This window comes from Meriones unguiculatus, chromosome 12, assembly GCF_030254825.1.
Source record: "Meriones unguiculatus strain TT.TT164.6M chromosome 12, Bangor_MerUng_6.1, whole genome shotgun sequence".
Lineage (NCBI taxonomy): Eukaryota > Metazoa > Chordata > Mammalia > Rodentia > Muridae > Meriones > Meriones unguiculatus.
This window is the reverse complement of record NC_083360.1, coordinates 86,600,161-86,616,095: the sequence shown is the minus strand read 5'-3', so window position 1 is coordinate 86,616,095 and position 15,935 is coordinate 86,600,161. Positions and strand designations below refer to the sequence as shown.

General features: G+C 42.7%; 1 protein-coding gene across 1 annotated transcript; it reads left to right on the top strand.

Annotated features, from left to right (window-relative positions):
* The first annotated feature begins 41 nt into the window (after window positions 1-41).
* On the top strand, window positions 42-15,893 carry Prpf38a (pre-mRNA processing factor 38A). Its single transcript, XM_021661010.2, has 10 exons — window positions 42-340; window positions 2,076-2,235; window positions 4,069-4,190; window positions 6,697-6,782; window positions 9,555-9,665; window positions 12,974-13,086; window positions 13,700-13,726; window positions 13,814-13,911; window positions 14,371-14,419; window positions 15,473-15,893. Exons 1-10 carry the CDS (start codon window positions 211-213, stop codon window positions 15,513-15,515), a joined length of 939 nt encoding a protein of 312 aa, XP_021516685.1. The 5' UTR covers window positions 42-210; the 3' UTR covers window positions 15,516-15,893.
* Window positions 15,894-15,935: the final 42 nt, after the last annotated feature.

The window sequence follows — 15,935 nt, the reverse complement described above, 5'->3', positions numbered from 1 at the left end:
CACTTCCGCCAAGCTGCTGCAGCCGTAGCTCACAGGGCCAGTGCGTAGATCCGGGCAAGGGGGCTTCCGCGTCGCGGCTTCCGCCTACCCCGCGGGTCGCTCTTCGCTCTTCTCCCAGCTCCCGTCGCCTTTTTTTTTTTTTTTTTTTTTTTTAACTTGGCTGTGACGTATTGAGAAAGCCGACGGAAGTACAACTGAAGGCGTTCTGAAATGGCGAACCGGACGGTGAAGGATGCTCACAGCATCCACGGCACCAACCCTCAGTATCTAGTGGAGAAGATCATCCGGACGCGAATCTACGAGTCCAAGTACTGGAAGGAAGAATGTTTCGGACTCACCGGTGAGTGGCGGCGGGCGGCTGCTTTCTTCTGACTGAGGAAGGGCAGAACCCTCCCCCGGGGGTGGCACTGGAGAAGAGTGTCACCCATTCACGCAAACTGCTTCGTTCCCACACTTGCCTACACAGTGAGTGAGGACACAAACGGATTTGACACGCTCTTCTCTTTTCTTCTTCATTCTTTTTTCTTTTTGTTTCTCTCTCTCTCTCTCGGTTTTTTGTTTGTTGTATGTGTTTGTATTTTCGAGACGGGGTTTCTCTGTTTAGTCCTGGCTGTCCTGAAACTCACTCTGTAGACCAGAATGGCCTCGAACTCACAGTGATCCGTCTGGCTGACGGGGTCGGTCTTGATGCTGAAGGATTTCTTTAGGTTCTTTGAGCCGCTCCGTTGTTTGATAGATAGTCTGCTGTCTCCCAAACAGCAGATATGTTGACCTCAGGGGCTGAATACAGCTCCTAGAACACAGGTTTCTGACGATGCTAAAGGAGCGTCACCATGCCTGTAACCAAATTCTCGTGTTCGTAAATGGCGTAGTATTTTCATTCTTGATTACTAATGCAAGTTAATTAATTTTCTTACTGGGGTACTAGGGACTTGAACACAGTTGGCACTTGCCGGGGAAGCTCTGTACCACTGAGGTATATTCTCTGTTCTAATACAAATTCTACTTTTTCTTTTGGAATTTTTTTTTTTTTTTGAGACAGGGTCTCATTGTGTAGACCAGACTGGCCTTGAACATACAAAGATCCATTTGCCTTTGTCTTACGTACCACCACTACCTTGTCCTCCTCCTCCTTTTTTTCGTGTGTATGTGTGTGTGTGTGTGTGTGTGTTTTAAGACAGGGTTTCTCTTAAGTGCTGGCTATCCTGAAGCTGTCTTTGTAGACCAAGCTGGCCTCAGAACTCAGCAGTGATGTGCTGCTGCCTCCTGTGTGCTGGGTTATATAAGTGCTTGAGAGTAGCTGTCTTAACAGTTTTCCTAGCTTTGTTCAAATTCATGTGCTGGGAATCTAGCTGTGGATCTGAGCATGTAAATTCACTTAACCTTTTTTTTTTTTTTTGCCCTCATTATCCTTAGCTGGAAATCAGGACAATTGATAGGAAATGTTTGGTTGGTTGGATGGTTGGTTTTTATTTTTTATTTTATTTTATTATTTTATTTTATATTTTATTTTTGAGAAAGGGTTTCTCTGTGGAGCCCTGGTTATCCTGGAGTTCAATCTGTAGAACAGGCTGGTATAAAACTTACCGAGATCCTCCTGCCTCTGCTTCTCAAGTGCTGAATTAAAGGCGCGTGCCATTACCCGCTGGCAACTGGTGGTAGTGACAGGACTTTTTTTCTCCAGGAATTGTTGTATAAGGACTCTTGAGTCCTATCCTTCTTTGATGAACTAAACAATTAGTGGGCGCTGGGATAAGGGGTGTTTCTTCCTTCAATGGGGTAGTTCCAGGCTTGTGTAGCCCTGGCTGTCCTGGAACTCTCTCTCTGTAGACCAGGCTAGCCTCGAACTCAGAGATCTGCCTGCCTCTGCCTCTGCCTCTTGAGTGCTGGGATTGAAAACATGTGCCACCATGCTCAGTTTGTTTTGTTTATTTTTCAGGCTGTCATTTTTACTACCGTTATTAATAAGCTCTTGTTCTAATATTAAATTCTTGTTGGCTATTTAACCTTCTAAACAAGAATGCTAAGGCCTTTAATATGTCTGAGATGTCACTGTTTGTTTTTGGTTGTTTTAGCTGAACTTGTAGTTGACAAAGCCATGGAATTGAGGTTCGTGGGCGGTGTGTATGGAGGAAACATCAAGCCAACTCCTTTTCTGTGTTTAACTTTGAAGATGCTTCAAATTCAGCCTGAGAAGGATATCATTGTTGAGTTCATAAAAAATGAAGATTTCAAGTGAGTACAATTTTTTTTTTTAAGATTTATTTATTATGTATACAGTGTTCTGTCTGCTTGTATACCTGTCAGGACACCAAATCTCATTATAGATGGTTGTGAGCCACCATGTGGTTGCTGGGAATTGAACTCAGGACCTTAGGAAGGGCAGCCAGTGCTCTTAACCTCTGAGCCATCTCTCCAGCCCCCAAGGGAGTACAATCTTAACTAGTACAAAAATTTTAGTGGTTCAGAACTGGCTTTGTTAGTAGGACTGAATGTTATGTGTCTCATTTCCACAGGCCCTTCCTTGAACTTGGATTTTGTCTGTGTGGTTATGTAGACCTTCTACTTTATCAGTCTTGGTAACTTCCTCCTCCCCCAAAAGGGTTTCACAGATTAAATAAATATGCACACATAATATTTGTATGTATACAAACACATATACACACACACACAAGCACAAACTGTCTCCTCCGAATGATATGCTGGTAGGCACCAGAGGTGGGAGTCCTACAATCCAGGGTGTTAGTTCACAGGTTAGCGCTGTATCTTAGCCAGGGCATGGTAAAACCATCAGCTGTTCCCTGTTAGCCATTCTCAAGGAATTCAGAGGCAGTGTAGGAGGCGGCTGTGCTAGCTGATTGTGAATCACGCTGTGTTTTAAGGGCTTTATATATAGTAATTCACCCAGTTTTCACACCACTGCCTTAAAAATATTATGCCTATCATACATGGGCAGACACTGAGGCACGGGGATTGTAAGTAATTTGCTTAAGGTCAGACAACTAGTAAGTGGCAGAACAAATGCAGGGCTGTGAACTGGGGAGGCAGAGCTGGCTTCAGAGTTCATTTTCCTTTTGTGAGTTTTGTTTTGTTTTTTAGTTGAGATCTGCCTTACAGTGTAGCCATGGCTGGCTCTGTATTTATGGCAGTTCTCCATCCTCTGCCTCTTGAGTGTGAGACCTCAGCTATATCATTCCTGTCAGAATGCTTATTCTTTGCTATACTGTTCTTCTCATACGATTTAGCTTGGATTTCAAATGGAGATTTGAGTAAGGAATTAGAAATATGAGATAAAGAAAAAGATATTACCAAAAAAATTAAAATTAAAAAAAAACAGCTAACTTTGTAAAGACTTAACACATGCCCATGTTCTTTGTAACACTACAGTTTTCCTTGCGTTTATTTAGTTGTACCAAGGCTGTGAGTTAGGTAGTGGCTTCTCCATTTTAGAGCTTGAGAAAACAAGGTAAATGTCTGTTATCAAAGTTGGTAACTTACGAAGTGGGTTTTTAATTTTTATCTATTTATTTATTTATTTTCAAGACAGGGTTTCTCTGTGTAGTCTTGGGTGTACTAGACTCAATTTGTAAGACCAGGCTGGTCTCAAACTCACAGAGATAGATCTACCTGCCTCTGGCTCCCTGAGTGCTGGGATTACAGGCATGTGCCTGGCATTTGGGAAGGATTTTAACCTATATGGCTTTCACCTTTTTCCAGAACCTACATTTGTGCCTATGTATGTGTGTTCTGGTATTGTTATAAAACATTATGCCTAGTGTGTTAAACTTCCTGACTTTTTGAAATCTGAGGCTAATTCTGTGAGGTTTTACAGATGATCTGTCTTAAAGTTAAGCAGCATGTACCAACCCTGAACAGCTAGTAATTGTAAGATTAGAAAGTTGATTACCCCTCCATCATCTGTTCTATACAACCTTTAGAATTATGACTTTATCTGATAAGAAATAAACAAAGCAGAACACTTTTATTCAACATTGTCATGAGAAAAGCCAGTTCTAAAACTCAGGAACTTCTAGGATGGCCTATTGTTTTCACAATCATCTCTGTTAGGTATGTCCGGATGTTGGGGGCACTTTACATGAGGCTGACAGGAACTGCAATTGATTGCTACAAGTACTTGGAGCCTTTGTACAATGATTACCGGAAAATCAAGAGCCAGAACAGAAATGGAGGTGAGTATGATGCCAAGTCTCTAGGCTGTTATTCCTCAGCCATTTATATTTTACTCGCTTTTCTACTCATTTCCACATACACTAAATGTTTCTCTTCATCTGTATTGTTGCTGTCTTCAATCGAATTTTCCGTCTCCCTCATTGGAAACATGAACACGGCTGCCTCTCTTTCCTGCTCCATTTTTGGTTAAACACTGATGTACATCAGATAGAACTTCCTCATGTGCTTCATCCACAAGATGTAGATGTAGATGGATTCTTTATAAAAACTGTTTTAGCCTGCCCAAGATCAGTTTCCAAGTACTACAGTTTCACATTTTTCTCCCCTGCAGGGTTCTTCTCTAGGACTGTATTCCATGCTGTGCTGTACTTTGTAGACTAAGTAAACTGGTGTCATTCATGTAGGGACTCCACTGAAAAATACTAAGCATATGCAAGGAGACATCTCTAAGCATTTTATAGACATACCTTTGTTTTCTTTTGTCTTGTTTTGAGAGCACATAACCCAGGCTGACCTTCAACACTGTAGCTGAGGATGACCTCAAACTTCTGGTTCTCTGGTCTCTGCCTCCCAAATATGGGAATTACAAGTGTGCGTTGACATGCCTGTTGTCTTGGGAGGGAGAGTATTGGAGAACTGAGCCTAGGGAGGGTGTATTGGAGAATTGTGCATGTGAGGTGAGTGTTCTGCCACTGAGCTACAGACCTTGCCCTCGGAGACACACCTGTGCTGAGGAAGGGGTTGTGGTGATATAATCAGAACCTCTCAGAGACACACCTTCTTTGGGATATAAAAAAGTAGCAATTTAGTATAAGATAAATATCCCTTACTCAAAATGGCCAGATTGCTGCAGGTTTCAAGGCATTTCAGGTTTTGGGACCGTTGTATAGCATCTCTATCCAGAAACTTCAAATACTCCAAAATCCAAAGCATAATGAGCATCATGGCCATGTTCCAAAGTCTCGGATTTGAGATTGTTTCAGATTTAAGATTTTTGTCTCAGAAATTCTCAGTCTCAGAATTCTCAAACATATCTTTGCCGGCTGTGGTGGCCCATGCACTTAATCCCAGCACTTGGGTGGCACAGGCAGGCAGATCTTCATTCAAGACTAGTCTGGTCTACAAAGCAAGTCCAGGACAGCCAGGGCTAGTACACAAGAAGAACAAAAAACAGAACAAAGCATACCTTCATGGAAACAGTATATATGGAGAGTTGGTGATGGTCTAGATGTTATTGTCATGGACTGGAAGCAGCATGCTGAACAGGTGGGCATTACTGTGGTCATTCTGGAACGAGGTTAAGTAAGCTGGTGTTTCTCACAGTGTTGACTCTTTAGGCCAGGTAAGTTTTTGTTCTGTGGTAGTTCTGCACATGAGGGTATGTTAAGTGCGCCCCGTCGACTCCCTGATGAACACAGTAGACACTCTTTAAGTAGGGTGACAGAGGCATGCAGAGGCACTTGTAACTGAGAACCATGTAGACGCTCTTTAAGTAGGGTGACAGAGGCATGCAGAGGCACTTGTAACTGAGAACCGTAAAGCTAAGATAATGTTAGTATGGAGATTCTAAAAACTATCACTTTTAAACTATAAAAATAGCTCTTTGTTTTACTGATTTGTCTGTGTGCATGGTTGTAAGCACATGTGTGCTGTGGTGCAGGGGGAGAAGACAAAAGAATCTGAGGGTTGGTCCACTTCTTCCGCTGTGGGTTCCAGGATCCAGCTCAGACCATCAGGCTTGTGTAACAAGTGGTTTTACCTGCTGCGGTATCTGACCACAGGCCCCTACAATAGAAATACTGTATATTCAGGGACATTATGAGTTAATGAGAAAAATTACAATTAGGTGACCTATTAAAATTAACTGGAGTTATATAATCTTGAGTTGCCCATCTATTCAAGATTATCCTACGTAATTCAAAACTGTCTGTGTTAACTTTTATGTTTGTGTCTCCTGTTTTTTGTTTTGTTATTCTGGTGGTGTTGGTAGGAATTGAATTTATAAGCTCATATAAGGCAAGTACCCTACCATTGAACTATACCCACCACCCTTCTGTTACTTGAAACAGACTCGTTCATCTCTTAGTCTTGATTGGGCTGATCCATTCTGTAAGACTGATGTAAGCCTGGATCCCACAAAGTGGAAGGAGAGGAAGGCTTTTGGGATGCTTTTCCCTGACCCTTGCACACATACTGTGGCAAAAGCATGTGCACACGTACACGCTTGTGTGTGCACGCATGCAATAAATAATAAATGTAATTAAAAGTTTTTAAAGAGGGTTGGAGACTTAGCCCAGGAGCACAATGCTACAGCTGGGGATGAGCTCTGGCTGAGCAGTAGCTAGGCAAGCACAAGGCCCTAGGTTCAGTTCTCATCTCCAAAGTCAATAAATAATAAATAGACATGGCCTGTAGGGCACTTCATATTAAAATTTCATGATCTTTCTACTTTTTAGTTAACAGAGTCATGTCCAGCGTGCTTGAACTGATTGTTTTCTCTTCCAGAGTTTGAACTGATGCATGTGGATGAGTTCATTGATGACCTACTGCACAGTGAGAGAGTCTGTGATATCATTTTGCCACGGCTGCAGGTATGAGACAGTGGTCTATCATTAGTCACCTCTTACCTCCACACAAATGCTTACTGAAACACAGAAGCCGTAAGAATGTCTTAATAAGTGCTTACAGCAAAATTTATAGAGGATGGGAATGGATAGAAGCAGGTAATGTTTCCTGCTGGGTTTGAAAATGAATAGAAAAAAGGTTTTTCAGGATGTATCATCACAGATGTTGTAGCTGGAGTATTGTCTTTTCAAATTTGTAAGTTAGGCTATGAAACAGAAAAAGGTAATTTGGAATGAGAAGGTAGGCATTCAGTTCCTTAAACTTCTTGTTTATCATCTTGGCTCATATCCCAAGTGGTGATTATCCATGAAGCACCTCAGTCCTCCCGAGTTTGTGCAGTGCTTGGTGGTGTTTTGTTGTTTTGGATGTGGTCTTGGCCATATAACAATAACTGGCCTGGAAATGACCATATAAACCAGGCTGCCCTCTCGCCTCCTCTGTCTCTTCCACAAACTGGGATTATAGGCTTTTACCACCATGCCTGCCTAAGATAAGATTTTCAGTTTTAAAACTACTTTGCAGCCTATAACGAGAAAAAAGATATGGTGGATAACCTGAAGTGAAGTGGAGTGTGCTGTAGGGGAGAGCTGACTGAATGAGCAGGTAGCCCAAGTGCCTGTGTTATTGCAGAGCCTGTGTATAAAAGGAGAAATTCTTGCTGAGAAGAAAAGGGGTCAGATTCGGGATGGGGAGGGCTGGACTCAAAGGAAATTGTGCCAGGTGTGGTGGTGCATGCTTTCAGTCCCAGCATTTAGGAGGCTGAGGCAGGCATTTCTGTTTGAGTTTAAGGCTAGTCTGGTCTACCCAGGAGGTTCCAAGCCAGCCAGGGTTCCATACTGAGACAAGAAAGGAAGGAATGAAGGAATCAAGAAATTGTTCTGCCTAATGTGTAACTGTAGGGAAAGAAGTCAGCCGGGTTGTGATATCTGTGACTGTTAGCCACTTGTTCCTCTCCTTCCATCTCTAAAGTAGACCTTCAGGACAGTTTAAGGGAATGAGAGGAAGAAATTTACTATCTTGATTGTAATGACAATTTCAAGCATCTACTTATATGTTAAAACTTAGTTTTCTACTTTAAATATACCATGTTTGTTGTGTCAAAAAAGGCAACTTGAATGGGATGGTGCATGTCTTTAATCCCTCATACTCCAGAGGCTGGGGCAAGGAGATGTTAATCTCAGGACAGCCAGTAGCTACATAGGAGGTCTTACTCACAAAAAAAAAAGGAGAATCCTTAGGGCAGAGCAAATGGCTATTTGCTGCACAAGCCTGACACCTGAGTTCAGAGCCTCAGAACCTACACAGAGTACACTTCCAGGAGATGGAAGACAGAGACAGGATAATTGCCAGGAGCTTGCAGTTCAGCCAACCTGGCCTACACAGCAGTGAGCAAGAGACCTTGCCTCAAAGTAGAGGCAGGAAATGACACTAAGATTCTGACCTCTACATGAGTTCCCCAGCACATGTGAAAAAACTAAACACCCTTACTGAAAGGTTATTGTGCCAGGCATTGTGGTGCAAGGCTTTAATCCTAGCACTTAGGAGGTAGTCTCTGAATTTGAGGCCATCTTGGTTTAGTTCTAGGACAACCAAGCCTTCATAGTGAGACACTGTCTCAAAAACAATCTACCAACTCCCTCAAAACAAGCAACAACAAAAAACAAGACACCCTGTGCTGAGGAAATTGCTCAGTGGGTTAGTGTTTGTTCTGTAAACATGAGGACCTGAGTTCAAGTCCCCAGCACCCATGTACAAAGCATGGCTGCTAAGTGCGTGTAACCCCAGCTTAGCAGGCAGAGACAGACAAATCCTCAAAACTTCCTGGCCAGATAGCATAGCCAAGATGATATACTTCCAGTTTAGGCAAAGACTTGCTTTGGTATGGTAAGGTAGAGACCAAGGACACCCAGGGCCCTGCTCTGGCCTCCATGGGCAAGCATGGGCATTTATATTTGCACACTCGTGTACATGTGTCACATGCAAAGTAACAAATGTGTCTTTACGAGATTAAAACATTTGGGGGCTGGAGAGATGGCCCAGGGGTTAAGAGCACTGGCTACTCTTTCAACGGTCCCGAGTTCAGTTCCCAGCAACCACATGGTAGCTCACAGCCATCTATAATGAGATCTGGTATCCTCTTCTGGTGTGCAGGCAGAATGCTGTATAATTAATTAATTAATTAGAAGTTAAAACATTTGCTTTTTAGATTTTATTTTTATTAATCATTGGTGTGTGTGCATACATGTGTGTGTGTATGCACGTGCTGTGTGTAGGGCCAGAGGACAACTTTTGAGAATCAGTTCTCAGCTTCCACCAGAGAGTGCCAGAAGAGGACCTGGGATCCCTTGGAACTGGTGCGTTACCATGTGGGTCCTGGGGACTGAACTCACATCCTCTTCAAGTGCAACAAGTGTTCTTAATCACTGAATCATCTCTCCAGCCCTGAAGTTAACATTTTTGACTACACACAAACTGATTGACAATACATTGACCTTATAGTATAAGAACACAGGAAATAGAAGCAATTGAAAATGAACTTGTTCTCTTAAGCATTCTGTTTCTACTTGTAGGGGAACTTAAAAAGCATGTGGATTCCAGGTACATTGACTACTTAGGAAAGTAATATCATATCCGAGCTGTGCTTCCATGGCTTTTCTGTCAACCCCAGAAGCTCAGCGTTAGGATCCAAACATGGAAGAAATGGCAATGACTTTTAACTTTTACTGTGTCTTCTTTAGAAACGTTATGTGCTAGAGGAAGCCGAGCAACTGGAGCCTCGAGTTAGTGCTCTGGAAGAGGACATGGATGACGTGGAGTCTAGTGAAGAGGAGGAAGAGGAGGATGAGAAGGTAAGGCATGTATGAAAGCTGTAAGGGTTAGCAAGAAAGGAAGTAGCCCTCTAGCCTCTAAGGGCACCCACCCTTACGTGCAAGTGTGTCTGTGCACTTTCACAAATACACACATCCAGCAGGAATTATTATCTTTTTTTAAGAATAAAACTTCCGTTTAGTTTGTAACTGAATCCCTGGGAACAGAGATGGCAATGGCATCGACATCCACAAACATGGGCTAAGGCTTTAACGGGTTATTAGAGGTTTACCTTAGACTTGTACAGGCTCCCTACACTCAGTTCTTCTAGACTTCCTGTTACGTTATTCCTAAATTCCTTTTGGTTTTTTGTTGCTAACATAAAAGACGGTTTTATGGGGTATTATGTTTTTGTTTCTTAAGAGACAGGGTTTCACGATGTAGAGCAGGCTAGCCTCAAACTCAGAAACCCACCTGGGCACTGGGATTAAGGTCTGTGTCTAGTACACCAAGCATAAAAACTTTAGAAATATTTGTTCCAGGCCTAGTCCCCACATACACCTTCAATGCAGAGTAACATCACAGATTTTGAATACCACTAAGATGAAACAAAATTAAGCGAAATCATGAAAATAGAAACATTGTAAAGGAAATGATAAATTACTTGTAGAGGAATGTGCTACAGAATGTAACAAACCAATTAAACACTATCATGGATAAAAGTTTGGGAAGTGAATTGTTAAAAATTGTATTATGGGGGCTGGAGAAATGGCTCAGTGATTAAGAGCCCTGACTGTTCTTCCAAAGGTCTTGAGTTCAATTCCCAGCAACCACATGGTGGGCTTACAACCATCTATAATGAGATCCGACACCCTCTTCTGGCATGCAGGCAGAAAACGGTGTAAACAATAAATAAATCTTTAAAAAAAAATTGTATTATGAGGCTAAGCTTCAACTCAGTAGTAGCATACTTACCTAACATGCTTCAGGCCCTAGGTTCAATTTCTAGTACACACACACTAGTAAACAAAAATCATGGCTTTCATGTTGTTTAGAAAATATGGGCGCTCAAATCATACTATAATAACAGTTTCCTAAATGTAATGGGTGTGGTTGTCTGAAATCCCAGCACCTAGGAGGTAAACACAAATTAGGAGTTTGAAGTCTAGCCTGGGCTACACAGGCTGCAGACCACCTCATGCTATATTTAGCAAGACCGTGCCTCAGAAAACTAAAACAACAAAATCCCAAAACATATAGTCATTTAATATGTGGAGAGCATAGTAAACCCTTTTTCAGATTAAACAGTGTATCTGTCCTCTCTGGAAAAATCTAAAATATGTTTCCAGGAAAAAAACACCAAGAGGCTTATAGGTAAGAGCTACTGCAGTAAACCTGTGTTCATAGCCATAAGTGTTGTGTAGGGAAATCTGTGTCCTATAACAGCAACCTAAAGTTAATACGGTTTGAAGAGAAAGAACAGTGCATTCTAATCTATGCAAATTGGTACCAAAATTGGTAATTGGTCTTGGAAGGTAAACATTTCGGACAGGCACTTTGCCGTTGTGGCCTCAGAGAATTAAAAATATACACAGGCTGGAGAGATGGCTCAGCAGTTAAAAGCATTGGCTGCTCCTCCAGAGGACAGAGGTTTAATTCCCAGCGCCCACACGGCATCTTTTCTAACTCCAGTTCGTCTTCTGGCCTCTGTAAGCACTGTACATATACAGTGTACAAGACATACATGCAGAGCAAAACACATATACACAAAATAAGAATGCTTTAGGGGCTGGAGAGATGGCTCAGTGGTTAAGAGCACTGTGTGCTCTTCCAAAGGACCTGGGTTCAATTCCCAGCACCACATGGCAGCTCACAGCCGTCTGTAATACCAATTCCAACGGATCTGACACCTTCACACTAATGCACGTAAAATAAAATTAAGTAAATTATTAAAAAAAAGAAACAATGCTTTAACTGTAAAACACTTAAAAAGCAAGAGAGGAAGTACAGATGTTGCCATGGGTCCCGGACAGTGCAAATGAGGTGTCTCAGTTCCCTTTAGAGTAAATACAAGAGGAGAGGCCAGCCTCTGTGGCCAGAAGTCGTGCAGGATTGGTGTACTCTTCTCTGGGAAATGAACAAATACAGGCCTTTTATAGTTGTTTTGTCTTTTTAGGTAGGGTCTTGAGTAACCCAGGCGGACCGTGAACACGCTGCATAGCCTAAGGTGACCTCAGTCTCCTGCTCTTCCTGCCTCCAGCTTCCTAAGTGCTAGGTGTGAGCCACCGTGTTTGGCTGGCATAGTCTCATTCTCTCACACTCATGTTCTCTTTTTCTCAGTGTGAACACTGAGCCATCCCCCTGGCCCTGTCTCCCTGTAATATTTGGGTCCACTGAAGGTCAGTGCTTATGCAGGTTATACAATGGTGATATATCCTACTTCTTTTATATCTTCCTTTCCTTTACCTGGAATTTTAATAAGGGGGAAATTTTCTATATCAGCATTTATGTTTTCATAATGAAAAGGCTACAGTCCAGGACACTGTCTGCCTGCAATTTCTCGTGTGGTAAGACAGACACAAAGTCATGTTGGTTCTTTAGTGTCCGCCCAAGGTGATGCTTTCTTGTCCTAGTTTAAGCAAGTTTGGTTTGTTAATCCATACCCAGATAGATTCTTAAACTGCCCCATCTTTGGCCCACAGAGACCTCTTAACCAACAAGATTTCTGAGATTTCTTGATACCTTCATAGATTTTTATATGATGGTGGTGTGTTCTAGACTCTTCTTGTCTACTTCTGCTGCAAACATGAAAGTAGACATTTGTCCAAGAAGTCCTTATTTCTAGTAACAGCAGGTTATATGCAGATAACAATCTGGGTATTGCTACGCTTTCTCTTTTTGTTGTTTTTTTCAAACAGGGTATGTGGCTCTGGCTGTCCTGGAACTGTATATATCAGAATGGCCTGGAACTCACGGAGATCCACCTGCCTCAGCCATCCCAGTGCTAGGATTAAAGGCGTGTGCCACTGTGCCCAACTCCTGCTGTTACATACACTTTTTGTAGAGCTAGATTAAATTCCACTGACTTTGTATTTAACATTACTGACCTTTCTTCTAAATCTTCCTCTCGCATTCTTAAGGAAATAAACATTATTCTTATTGTACTCACAGTTGGAGGCAGCTGATAAAAGTGAAAAGGTTCCTGAGAACTGTGTGTTCTTCCCCTTTTCTGTCATTAGGTAGTAAAGTCACTGTTGTGAAGTCACTTGGTAGAGGACAGTGGGCAGAATAGGGAGGGGCTGTGACTGTTCTGCATGCCAGCCTTTAAAAGCCAGTATCTCTTTTCAAGCTGGAGCGAGTGCCCTCACCTGACCACCGACGGAGAAGCTACCGAGATTTGGACAAGCCACGGCGATCACCTGCCCTGCGGTATAGGAGAAGCCGGAGTCGCTCTCCCAGAAGGTAGGACTGCAGCACGTCAGCCGGGAACTTTGACTTTCATGGAAGGAAAATTATTAGCCTACAGAGAATGTTTGCCAGGGTATCTGTTTTCCTGTTACTATTGAACCATCACCCTTAAAAACCTCATTTGTGCTGGGGGTGGTGGCATGCCTTTAATCCCAGCACTCAGGAGACAGAGGCAGGCAGATCTCTCAGTTCATTTCGTTTGTGGTCAAGCTGGGCTTGGATGTACAGTTATGTCTGCTCGCCTATTGTGATAATGTATTTCCCATGGTATAGAGTAGTATTATTAGGATGACTGGGACAGCTTCTCTGTACCTCCCATCCTTGAGCAGGTTAAACTGGGTAAGTTCTGAAGATGGTGTCATAATTTAAGAGCCAAACAGGTCCTTTCATTCAAGTTTTTTTTTCATTGTCTATTTGTTGTATTTACTATTATTCTACGGGTCAAAAAAGTTGCAAGGTCAGCGTGTTAGAAATGATCTACTAGGAATCAGAAGCCGCTGTGTTTGGTGCCCAGCATTCCTCTCTGTTACAAAAAGTGGGGGTGTGGGGGTGGTTTTACTCTTTGCAGTGTAATGTTCAGCGTACTAATCTTATCTTCTCTCCTTAGGCGGAGTAGATCCCCTAAAAGAAGAAGGTGGGTCCTTAGACAGTTCTGACAAGGGTTTGAGAGGGCAAGTAAATGTTTATTGCGAAGCATGTCTGAGCTGTTCCTTTTCTATAGCCCTTCTCCCCGCCGAGAAAGGCACAGGAGCAAGAGTCCACGGCGCCATCGAAGCAGGTCCAGAGACAGACGACACAGATCGCGCTCTAAGTCCCCAGGTGTAGTATTTGGGCCTTTTCCTTCTTAAGACTCCAGCAGCATGAAATGGCAAGCTGGCCTACCTAGCAGAAAAAGGTAGACCTCGAATTAAAAAGTAGGGGTCACATTAGGACTTTTCTGAGCTTCTGTTAGGACTTTTCTGAGCTTCTATTAGGACTTTTCTATGGCAGTGGGATTTCTTTTTTTTTTTTAATCCAAAATTACAGAAGTAAGGCCCAGTGTAATAAATGTTAAGGCCTAAGCTAATGTTTTGTGACATTAGCCATAACACACTCTGGACATATGATATTGTTTCTGCATGCCCTGCAACTATCGACCAGGTTAGAGAGGTGTCGTACTGAGTGGTGTCCCCAGAACAGGCTAAAACAGTAATAGGAGACTGAGAGGACCTGGGGGAGGTGACAATGCTGGCCTGTGAGTGGGAGAGCAGAAACTCACCCAGTGGCCTTTTCTTCCAGGTCACCACCGTAGCCACAGACATAGGAGCCACTCAAAGTCTCCGGAAAGGTAAGGGTTAAAGCTCTGCTGTACAAATTGAACACTGTGTTTGTGGAAGCATGGGGACTGGAACTCAGTCCATGGCAGCTGTGTTAGCACCCAGGTGCGCCGGAAACCTTAGTTCTGGTGGGGAACACCTCTTGACTTGCTAGCCAGCCAGACCAGCCAATCAGTAAGAGACCATGTCTCAAAACGTCACGTGATTTAGGAAGACACTCCGTGTTCACGTCTGCTCCACGTGTGTGCACACATATGCAGGGGCGCCACACACACACACACACACACACTTAGTCTTCATTCAAAAGTTAAAGTTTCAGTTAAGATGGGGAATTTGGTTTTGATGTATTTGTAGTTCCTTGATATAAGACAAATAGGCTTTTTTTTTCTTCTCATAAATCCCAGAATTCAGCTTCTTTTGTACATTGTTTTCTTTAGAGAATTAAAGCCTTGGACAGGGAAAGATCTATACTCTTCTGGGCTTTAAGGCCCAATTTTTTTATTTTTGTAAGTTTTTTTGTTTTGTTTTTGAGACAGGTTTTTTTTTGTGTGTGTGTGTGTGTGTGTAGCCTGGCTATCCTGGACTTGCTTGGTAGAGCAGGCTTGCCGTGAACTCAGAGCTATCCACCTGCCTCCCCCTCCCTAAGTGCTGGGATTACAGGCATGAACCACCACGCCCAACTTTATTTTTAATTGCTCACTGGCTAGCTTTTTCACACAGCCTAGAACCAACTACCGCAGGATGGTGCTGCCCCCAGCGGGCTAGACTATCCCACATCAGTCAAGACAGTCTCTCAGACATGGCCAGAGGCTACTCTGGTGTAGACAAACCCTCAGCTGAGATTCCTCTTTCCCGAAGTGACTGTTTTGTCAACCTGACCATAAAAGCTGACCAGCAAGTACATCCTGCCTCAATAAACGAAGACAGGAGTGTCACAGCTTCCGGCCTTTACATGCATATGTAGCCATGCAACACACACACACACACAGTGCACCTAATGTTCTGTCCTCATCAGCGTCAACATAGTGTCACTGTCTTCATGAGTTATATGTATTCCATTTCAGGTCTAAGAAAAGTCACAAGAAGAGCCGGAGAGGAAACGAGTAATGGATTCATTTTGACTTTAGTCCAAATGGCGTCCTGTGAATATGAGAGCATCTGTTTAAGTGGAATGCTCAAGATCTCCTCTCAGGCAGCTGTGAATATTTTGGATTTTTCAAAATCAAGTTCTTGTTTGGTTGTCCTTTGTTTTTATTTTCATATTACAGAGGTGCTAAGTTTTGTATCTCTTTGAATTATTATCAACATCTTTAAAGGGTGTTTTGACCAAATGAAGGTCAGGTTTTGACCTAACAACTATGGCTATTCAAACTTAATAAGGGTCGAGAGGACCTGGGAGTTGGTGAGATTCTTGAAAAGATGTAGCCACTTGGTGATCCTTTTCTTGTTTGTAATTAAACCAGACACAGTTGTCATTTTCCTCTAGTTCTTGGTTTCTCTACGGTCACGTGCTTTGAGAATCGTGTA